This window comes from Galeopterus variegatus, unplaced genomic scaffold (genome assembly GCF_000696425.1).
Source record: "Galeopterus variegatus unplaced genomic scaffold, G_variegatus-3.0.2 Scaffold1692, whole genome shotgun sequence".
NCBI lineage: Eukaryota > Metazoa > Chordata > Mammalia > Dermoptera > Cynocephalidae > Galeopterus > Galeopterus variegatus.
The window spans coordinates 230698-242160 of record NW_007727803.1 but is presented as its reverse complement, the minus strand read 5'-3'; the positions used below and the strand labels follow the sequence as shown (position 1 = coordinate 242160).

Below are 11463 nucleotides of genomic sequence, written 5' to 3'. Positions count from 1 at the left end.
TTTTTTTTCTACAGAATGTTCTATTTTGATCTAGAGACACCTGAAATCTTAATAATTTGACTTGTAACTTAACACTTATTCAATTTTTCTCTCCACTCATTCATTCAGCAAACACATACTAAGCATCCACATTCAAATGCTAAATTCTAAAACAGTTCAAAGTATCAGATAAAAAAACTTAGTATTTGTCATAACCTATCATTTTTTCTTCAAGGTCCAGATCTATAAAAACTAAGATTCCAGTACTGGCATAGAAACAGACACATAGACCAATGAAGCAGAATATAAAGCCCAGAAACACATGCGTGTACAGCTAACCAGTTTCTAACAGAGGAGTCAAGAACACACAATGGGAAGGAAACAGTGTCAGGAAAACTGGACATCCACATGCTAAAAAGAATGGCATTAGACTCTTTTCTCGCACCACGTACAAAAATCAACTCAAAGTAAAGACTTAAATAAATGTAAGACCCCAAATTATGAAACTACTAGGAGAAAACATAAAGGAAAAGTTCCATGACATTGGTCTGGGCAATGATTTTTTGGATATGACTCCAAAAGCACAGGCAACAAGCAAAAGCAAAAGTAGACAAATGGGATTGCAGCAAACTAAAAAGCTTCTTCACAGAAAAGGAAACGATCAGCAGAGTGAAGAGACAACCTATGGAATGGGAGGAAATATTTGCAAATTATACATCTGGTAAGGAGTTAATATCCAAAATATACAGGGAACTCAAACAACTCAATAGCATGAAAATGAATAGTAGATTTAAAAATAAGCAAAGACTCTGAATCGATATTTCTCGAAAAAAGAAATGGCCAACAGGTACATGAAAAAATGCTTAATGTCACTAATCACCAGGGAAATGCAAATTCAAACCACAATGAGATATTACCTCACACCTGTTAGAATGACTATTATCAAAAAGACAAAAGATAACAAGGGTTGGTGAAGATGTGGAGAAAAGGGAACGTTTGTACACTTGTTGTTGGGAATGTAAATTAGAACAGCCATCATGGGAAACAGTATAAAGGAAACTCAAAAAATTAAAAATAGACTATTCAGCAATCCCACTACTGGGTATATATCCATAGGAAATGAAATCAGTATATCATAGAGATATCTTCTCCTATGTTCACTGCAGCATTATTCACAACAGTCAAGATATGAAATCAACCTAAGTATCCATCAGTGGATGAATGGATAAAGAAAATGTGGTGTATATACACGCTCAGCCTTAAAAAAGAAAAAAATCTTGTCATTTATGACAACATGGATGATCCTAGAGGATCCTATGTTAAGTGAAATAAGCCAGGCACAGAAAGACAAATACCACGTGATCTCACATATATGGAATCTAAAAAAGTTAATATCACAGATGTAGAGGATAGAATGATAGTTACCAGGGACTGGGGTTGTTGTGGGAGGTTGGGAGTACGTTGGTCAAAAGACAAAAAATTTTAGTTAGACAGGAGGAATAAGTTCAAGACATCTATTGTATAACATGGTGACTATAGTCAATAACATATTGTGCTCTTGAAAAATGCTGAGAGTGGATGTAAAGTGTTTTCGCCACAAAAATGGCAGCTATGTGAGGTAATGCATAGGTTAATTAGTTAGATTTAGTCATTCAACCATATATATATACTTCAAAACATCATGTTGTACACAGTAAATACATACGATTTTATCTGTCAACTTAAAAAATTAAATTGAATTATTTTTTTAAAAAAGGGAAAAAATGCAAAAAGAAAAAAAGCTCCTACTTCCTTATTAGTCTACTTTGTTAAATCTCAGTTTCCAGCCACTTCACATTGCACAAAATACTTGCTGTGGTCATTAATAGCCTCCTACTTGTGAAACTCAGTGAACACTCTGATATTCTAAACCCTCTCTGACTTATCAGAGGCCTCTGTTGCCATTAACACTCCCTATTGCTTAAAATGCTCTCCTTTGACTTCAAAGGTACCCCACTCTGTTGCTTTTCTGTCTATTTGCTCATTGTTGTCTCCTCTTCGTGCCTCTCATTCTATTTTTCTAGATCCCATCTTCAATGGTCGTGTCTTTTCACTGCAAATGCTCTTCACTGGCTTACCCACTCCCAGTTTTTTCTTCCACCATCTCGGGCACTTAAATCTTCTTTGCCTCAGTTTCTTTATATGTGAAGTAGAGTTAATAATAACAACCACTACTAATATTTAATATTACTGTGAGGAATAAATGAGGTAATATATAGAAAATGTACAGAACACATCCTAGCACATTGTAAATTAGTTATTGCTATTTTTAAAAATGCACGTACTAATGACTCCACAAATCTGATCACTGGCTTCAACTCATCTCCTCTAATCTCCAGAATTATGCTACTAAATTTCTTCTGAATAATTTCATTTTGATGTCCTACATGTCTTAATCTGTGCAAAATAAAGAATTGCATCCCTTCTCCACTTAACCCACAAAAGCTGATTCTTCTGTATCTGCCACTCATCCATTCATTTATGCACACTTTCATAATTTACTGAGCACCCACAACAAATCAGGCACTGTGTTATGCATGAGGAATAAAAAGGTAAATAAAACAGACCTGTTCTCTGCCTGTGGGTCTCGTAATTTGAAAGAAGAAGAAAAAAGAAGTCTGAGTGGGATCAAAAGGAGCCACTATGCTAAAAAGGATTGGAGGAGGGAAGTATTCCAGCTGGGGAAGCAGCAAGTATAAAAGCCAATTGGTAGAAAAAAACACTGGAATATTCAGAGAGCTGAGAGGAGGCTGAAATTTTTGGAGCTTAGCAAGCAAGAAGAGCGAAGCACAAGAGGCCACTGGAGAAGCAGGTGGAAACAGATCACAGAGGACCTCAGAGGCCCCGGTAAGAAGTCCGGAGTGTACTCTAAGGGTAAGAAAAGGACACTGAAAGGTTTTAGGTAGAGAAATGACACAATCCTATTCACATTTTTAAAAGATCATCCATCTGCCTGTTATGTGGAGAACTGAAAATATTGATGAAGATTAGTAATGGAAAACCAAATTACAAGGCTCTGTCATTAGACCAAGTAAAGGATGATCATTGTTTCGATTAAGATATTGGTGTTGGTGGTGGAAAGAAATGCAAAAATATTAAATGTATTTTGGAAGTAGAATCAACCTGACTTGGTGATAGCTTGGATGGCACAAAGAGAATCAATAAGGTATCAAGAATTTCTTGATCTTGATATGTACCCTGTTTTAGCTAGAAAGTTGAAGTCATCCACAATTGTTTACTCTCCCTTAGCATGAACATACAATCAGTTCTCAAATCCTGCCCATTCTAAGGCCCAAACATCTCTCAAGTGCTATCTCTCTTTTCTAGACACACAGATATTCTCAATTGCTTCCTTCCCCCTGACTAACATAGGCTCTCACCATTTTCTCAGAGCAGATTTCCTTTAAAATAATTTAACAGGGACAGAGTGTGGGCAGGAGTGGGGAAGACAGGTGAAAAAAGAGTTCATTTGTTAATAATTATTGAATCTGGGTGACGGACACAGAAGTCCTTATACTATTGGCTCCACTTTTGCAAATATGTAAACATTACAATAACAAAAGTTTAAAACAAACAAATAGAAAAGCTACCCAACAGCCTGCTAATTGACTTCCCTGCTACACCTGTCTAGTCCATCTCTTTCAGGCCTTCATACAGATATACTAAGCAAATTGTCATGTCCCTCCCATTCTTTAGTTCTTAACCTTCTTTTTTTCTTACAACAGGACTTTGACCAAAGTAACCCTCTGGAGAAAAAAGTAGAAGAGGGGAAATTTTAACACTAACTTGATTAGAGTTCAGCCCAAAGAAGTCACTATAAACCCCAAATCTTTGGAGTATTTTTTGAAGTCATGAAGATTTTACATTCCAGTTCCTAATAGTCTATACCTTTTAAATAAAAATGTGTTAAATTTGAGGCTTAAAGAAAAAATTATGTCCTATCTCATTAATTAATGGGCAATTTGCTATTGCATTCAATCCTGAAGTATTTATTTGAGAAATTTGGGGTGAATTGAGATGTCAGATATTGAGCTCAGCATAAAGGCAATAATATGTCTTCTCTACCTTGGTTTTTCAATATTCAACAACTTACATGTGTTTATCTATACATGAATAAACAAACAAAAAAAACCCTTTCCACTATTACATGCACTGTGTCAGAGTTATCACTGAATCATGATGACCAGAATACAGCTGCTATGTGTTAAAGGTATCCCCCAAAAGTTCACATGTTGGTAATTTGATCCCCACTGTAACACTGTTAAGACGGTGGGAAATTTGATTATGGTATTTGAAAGGTGTGGTCTTTGAGAGGTTATTGGATCATGAAGTCTCTGTCCTTATGAACAGATTAATCCATTCATGGGTTAGTGGGTTAATGATTTAGTGGGTTGTCATGGATGCAGAGTGGTGGCTTTATAAGGAGAGCACATGAAAGTTCTTGCATTACAGTAGACAGTCACCACCAAGAAGGCCCTCACAAGAAATGCCCCCATGGACTGTGGACTTCCCAGCCACTAAAATTGTAAAAACAAATTTTGTTTCTTTATAAATTACCCAGTTTCAGGTATTCTGTAATCAGCAACAGAAAGCAGATGAACACAGCAGTGAGGGAAGTTATCTGAAGATGCAACTACAGGCTTCTGTGAATAGAATCCTCATAAGCTTGAAAAGGGTCTTTTTACTGTGTCAAGGTTAAGCTGATTTAAATGCTTTGAACACTTATGAGTCAGAAACTACTAGTAGTTCCTACATTCAACTATCCTTTTTCTCAAACTTTATTTTCACTGTAGTATTTTAAGTACTCAGTCTTGAAAAAAGATCTGCTAAATAACCCAATTTTAGGAACTGTTCTTTACCATTACAGTTAAAATGACCCAATTACATTATTTATGTTTTATGTTTTATCTTCTTTTTCCATGAGGAAAAATTATATTTTCAACCCTGACTGTAAAAACATTAGAACTAGTACCTTCCCCAATTAAACTGGTTTATATCTAAGCAGCAGATCATTAAATTAACTTTCTGCCTGAAAACATATTTGTTGAAAAAGATATTCAAACCATAACATTTTAAAAAATTATAATATTTTTGTCACATCATCGAACACCCTGAGAAAATATAAAGGCAAGAAGTTTCTGGTTAAGAGAGTGAAGGATTTGATGAAAACCTTTGATGGGCAATAAGCCTGACCTTCCAAAGATTCCAAAACTAACCCTGAAGGAAGCTTCTGAGCCAACAGTATTTGTTATTTTACAAAAATAAATAAACAAAATTTCCCGTAATTGTTCTCAAACTCTGCATGATTGGTTTTTAGGTGTTACTCTAGGAATAGTTTTATGCAGTTTTTGATTTTTTTGATCTGGATTTTCCATCATAAGATACAACATGACTTGGTACTCCTTTGCATTTTCATAACAAATAAAATCCATACTTTAAGTAGGCATTAAGGTACCTACCGTACTTATTGTGCTAGTGTCTGGGTTTTTTTGTTTTTGTTTTTTAGCAGCTGTCTGATACAGGTATCCAAACCCTTGACCCTGGTGTTCTAACACCATGCTCTAAACTATTGAGCTAACCAGCCAGCCAAGTTTCACATTCACTGGGAAGATCCTAAGGGGAAAGCGGAGGCTATCACAAACTAAATGATATCTGTGTTGATTCACTGTGCCTTGAGAAGTCAAGCCTAAAAGTTTCCTGATTTAATAAACTTTCCAAGTTCCCAGTTAAAAATGCAATTTTCAAAAATCCTGATGCTTTAAAAATACAGATTAAAATGACACTAAAAGAGTTTAAAAGTATTTGCTATTTTTTCATTTTTATGTGCATGCATTTTAAAAATGTAAACTTTTAAAATTTATTTTCACGTAAATCTCCTAGTAAAACTGAAGCTCCAGAAACATATGACATTTTTATCACATGCCTTCATACCCTTTGCCTTTTCCCTCAGGACACTCATGGGGGCAGGCTAACTATGGAGTCTGCGCTTCCCCACCTAGCACAATTCTTTCAGACTGAGCACCTTTCTGACTTGAAAATTTCCTCATTCTCCTTCCAGACTCTTCCCCTCCATCCATCATGCACCACGGTGTTTCAAAAGTCTCCTCGCATGGCCTTTTACACCAAACTCGCTCTGGCATGTATTGTTTTCTCTGCTTACATCTCCCTTCCTCCTCCTTGTCTCCTGGTAAACTCATCCTTTAAATAGTTCAAAGGTCTGAGTCTCCATGAAGTCTTCTCCAAACCTGGGTTCCTATGCACCTCCATGTTGTAAGGTATTTGTTCAATGGCTTGGCTTCTTGAGGGCAGGAAGAGGGTCTTACTTATCTTTTATCACAGGAGTCCAACCCAGTCTAGTTGCTAGATGCACCTAACTTCTAGTTAAATGATTCATAAAATGCTGTATTTGTCCTTTGTCTCTATTTAAAATATCTACTAATCACTTAAACTCAGAAAGTTAGAGATTAATAAGGACCAGTTAAGCTGAATTTGTGACAGATTCCATTACAAGTATACACCTAAGAGGCAAAGATGACAGAATTGGATGAAGCCTCCCTGTCTAGATTTCTGTACTGGGTTATCAAGAGGCATTCATCTCTTTCTCCTAGAGACATTTATTCACAGGAAAGAATTTCATATTTTTTTGAAAGCTGTAGATATAATACTAACAAAACATAAAGAGAAAAGAAAAATTATCCTTTCTGTCTCTGTAAGTCTATAAATAGTGTTTCTGAACGCCAAAGCACACTGACAGAAGGTTTGGGGATAAACCATACTCAACAGAAGAACATCATATGAAGAACAGTAATTTATTGGCTTTTACTCTCAACATGCCTAACACAACAGTTCTTATTTATGGTTGCTCCCAACTTACTTCATCATGGCATGGAATGAAAACTCTTCTATTTAATAACTCAATGCAGCGACTGCAATCGTGCTCAGTACAATTCCTAACAGGTCTTCTTGTTGTTACTTCAAGTGATTTCTCAATTTCCCAGCTCTCAATAAATAATTCTATGTCTTCCATATTTGTAATAATTGTGCCATTTTGCATCCTGAGATCATCATCTGGATCTTCATTGCAAATTCCTTGAAAGCATATGTAACATTTAGGAGGAAAAAATTCACTTAAACCAAGTGTAGGCAGCACATCTAAAATCAGCTTAATTGATTTAAAATGAATGAATTACTTACTGAATGAGGTGCCAAATTTATGTGTCCTTTGACTTTAACATTAATAGAATTTTTTAAGTTATGTGTCTGATGGTTTCATAAACAAGTATAAAACTGCTTTAACCAGATAAGGTAGAAATCATGAATCTAGAAGTCAAGATAATGTGAAAAGATCATAGATTAAGAAAGAGGAGATTGATTCTGGTCCTACACTCTTCCACTATTACCACCATCTCCTAACTTAAAAGCTAGTTTTTAAGCCTGGTGGGGCATTTCCCAGAATAGCAGATATTTGTTAATTGACACCCAGTCTCCAGGGAAAACTCTGCCTGAAAAACATTAAATTTTTCCTTTTAGGAAACTAGTTTTTAAGCCTGGTGGGGCATTTCCCAGAATAGCAGATATTTGTTGATTGACACCCAGTCTCCAGGGAAAACTCTGCCTGAAAAACATTAAATTTTTCCTTTTAGGAACTATTGCTGCCCTATCTAGTGCATGACACTACCCCAAGTGAGGGCCCTGATTGGACTAAAGGTAACCTTTATTCCCTGTGTTCGTGACTGTTACAGGTAATCCAGGTATAAACCAACCTGCTCGTAGCAGTCACGTGGATGCATGGATTCATTCAATGTTAGGAAAACCATTGCCACGCTCAGGACTTAAACTGGGAATTATAGGACCCAGACAATCTCCCCTCATTAGATGACATGGCCTGTTGATGGCTATGATGCTTTGACCTGCTACAGCCTCTAGCTTCCTTAAGGATGGCCAGACTGAGGATGAGCTTACTTTTCATTCGGTAGAGTGCAGAGCCAAGAAAAGTACAGAGAAATGGGCCCAGAACCCTGACCATGTTTCCTCCCTAATTTGACATAATTTTTCTTAATTCCCAAAACTCTAGGCTACAAAACATTTGAATTAAACATTTTCTTCAAGTATCAAATCAATCTCCAAGCAGGTGTATCAGGATGAATAAAGATTGCTATGGGTGCAGATGCCTCACCCCTGTAAATATGTACAGTACTGAGCACAATAAAACAATAAAATAAACTCAAGTTAAGTAAACTATATTGTAAAGCAGCTACTATTGTTTTAAGTCAAAACTTTTCTGGAGAAAGGAAATTGCTAGTAAAAGTACGTTTCACTGCAACTCCAGCACCCCCTACTGCAGACTTCACAGTGCTGTGTAGAATGAGATGTCAATGTAGGCCTCCCATTCTGGTGTCCATGCTCAGTTTGGGTCACACTCTTGTTCACTATAACATTTTCAGCAAATACCAAGCCTAGTGTTCCCAACAGTACCCAGATTTTCCTTTAATTAACCACCCTTCTCCAGTGTGGAGGTCATGCAATTTAGGGGGTGACCCTTGGTTAGCAAAAAAGGTGATCCTAGCCCCTTCTCTATAGCACTTAGTTAAGAATCTAGTTAAGAAAGTGTTTGTCTACATAAAAGCAAGATCTATCAGCAAAGGAGAAGAAAAAAGGATGAAAATCAAACAGAAATCGTACCACTCAGAAGTGATAAATCATAGGAGAACATATGCATTCCCAAAGTCGCTGGGCTTTTACTCAATAGTAATTATTGAATTACTATGTATAGCCAACAATAACTATTTCCACAATGATAACCTTAAGTCATTATAAAAGTTTGTGTTATGTTTAGCATTCTCTAAATAAGCAAAGAAATATGCAAACCATTTTAGCAAAACTTTCCACTAAATGTTTATATATTTAAAGAAAATTTGAGGTATTTCATATAATTTGTTGAGAGCAAGGGCCTAATCTCATTCATTTTTGAGTTGCCAGCATCAAGCAGAGTGTCACACACAGAAGGTGATCCATATACTTTTAATTAATATTGAGTGGGGTTAAAATAGAAATCTTTGTCTCAAACTAACATTTACTGACTGCATGTATTAAGCAATGTGTTAAATGTTTTACATTAACTTTCATATTGAATCCTAACAACACTCTTGAAAGTAGATATTACTATCCTCATTTTTAAAATGAGGAAAGTGGCATTCTCTCAGCACTGAGCTGTGAAAGGGATAGCTTGTCTTCAACATTCCAGCAGATACCAGGGCCAATATTCTTTTTATTATGTTTGCTTCCTTTGCCTTTTAATTCTTTATATATCTATGTAACATATTGCAATAGTAAACCTAGGTGTGAAGGTGTATCTAAGCCTTACACTTTATAGTAAAACTAGGAGAAATATTCAGAATATTGTGTTCCTTTCAAAATGACTTACACAAGTAAGTTTTCCCTACCTTCAAATCTTAAATAAAGAAGAAACAAAGACATTTAAGGCTTTAACCTTTCTATGCCTCGTTCTAATCACTTAAATTGAGATAACACTAGTACCTACTACTCCTTAGTGTATGTTAGAATTGAGTTAAAACATATAAAATAATGCCTGACACTTCTGTAATGCCCTGTAAAGACAATCTAGTAGAAATACAGTGTCATAGTAATAATGATAAGCATACATTTTAATAAAATGCCCAAATTGAACTATTTCTTGCTTCTTAGCCCATTTATCTAAAGCCATTGCTTCCTTCAGCATTTACATGGGCACTGAAAGTTAATATCACATCTGAAGTTTGAAAAATGGGACAACAGGATCCAAAATTGTATAATGTGGACAGGAAAGAAAAATGTTGGAAGAAATCAAGATTTGAAGAGCAGTGCTCACCGCAAAGTCCTTCTGTGTAGGATGATAAGTTAAATCGGGGGCCAAAATGAATATCTATGATTCCTGTAAGATGAGCCCACTTTATGGTTAGTCCAGCTGGAGTAGTGATCATATACATCGAACCAGAATCCTCTATGGACAGTTCTTGATTTGAAAAGGGCAAAGGTACAATAACAGAATCCACCTTTACCTAAAATAACATAAATCCACCTGTTAGAAAAATATTTACTTAAATACTCACTCATTAAACTTAGGATAACAGGGAGTATTCTACTTCTTCTGATTTAATATGAACTATTTTCCAAATTTCTAAAATTGATTTCTTTGTTGCTGCCACAGCTTCTCATAACCTCGAAGCTCTTTTATTGTTCCTTTGCTTTGCCTTGCTATATTCAGTATTTGTCCTAACCTCACTGCCTTTTACTTTCCTCAAAACTTAACTTTCTTCTATGTTATTCATGCTTTTATGTCTGTTTCCCTCAATACTCAATACATGTCAATTAAACCATTACCATGTAATATGAATTTAAGGCAAATTTAAGTTGTTCTCAAGTTGTTTTCTTTAATTGGCTTTTTTTTTCTTTTTTCTATCTTCAAATCAGTATTTGTTTAATTGTAATGTTCATAACAATCGATTAAACCATTACCATGTAATATGAATTTAAGGCAAATTTAAGTTGTTCTCAAGTTGTTTTCTTTAATCCGGCTTTTTTTTTTCTTTTTTCTATCTTCAAATCAGTATTTGTTTAATTGTAATGTTCATAACAATCATCTGTCAAGCTTGATAAAGATCAAGATTCGCAGAGATTGTACTTCTTACGTTTGGATTGGATTCTAGACTGTATTTTTAGCATGTACTCTTTGGTAATAACAATGTAGGCAGTCCAAGGATTATACTTTGGAAAATGGTGTTTTAAAAAATGGTAATGACGTGGAACTATGAGCTGCAATGAGCAGTAAATTTCTCGGAGTTATGCCTCACCAACTATGCCATTTCTTATCCTTATATCTTGCTTATCTGCCGCCCTCAGGCTAAATCATCCTTCCTCTTCTTCTTTCTACTCATTTTTTAAGATTTACCTTAGGTTTTGGTGCCTCCAAAAAGCTCTCTTTGACCCTCCTATAAACTGCATTAAGTAACCTTCCCTCTGTTTCCATGATGTCTTAGTCCTAATTCTATCACTGCCTCCTCATGCTTTCTAATCAGCAGATAACTACATTTATGCAAACCTCACACAACTACAAGTTACTTGAGATCAGGACCTGTGTTGCTTTATCATGTACACTCTCACTAAATAATTTTTAAATGATTAATTATTAGCTAAATACACAACCACTGAATGACTAGAGACAAGTTTGCCTGAGTCAGAAAAATAGCCCTCCTGCCCAGATGCTCAAAATAATGGCAGAGATCAGCTTTGAGTTTATTTCCCAACCAATTCCTGTTAATACATCAACCTCATCAAAATCAAAGGTACATACAAATGCTATCATCCAAAAAAGTACCTTACTCATATATTTTAAGTTTTACTTAATTAAAAATTTTTAAACCTTATTATATTTTAGGCTCATTTTAA

General features: G+C 35.4%; 1 protein-coding gene across 1 annotated transcript in view; it reads right to left on the bottom strand.

Moving 5' to 3' along the window:
- OTOGL (otogelin-like) overlaps window positions 1–11463 on the bottom strand; it is a 164205-nt gene that overhangs the window by 25365 nt on the left and 127377 nt on the right. Inside the window, exons 42-43 of the mRNA XM_008578479.1 lie at window positions 9887–10076; window positions 6893–7107 (exon numbers count right to left, since the gene is read on the bottom strand). Coding sequence (XP_008576701.1) covers window positions 6893–7107; window positions 9887–10076 — 405 coding nt within the window. The remainder of the gene's footprint in view (window positions 1–6892; window positions 7108–9886; window positions 10077–11463) is intronic.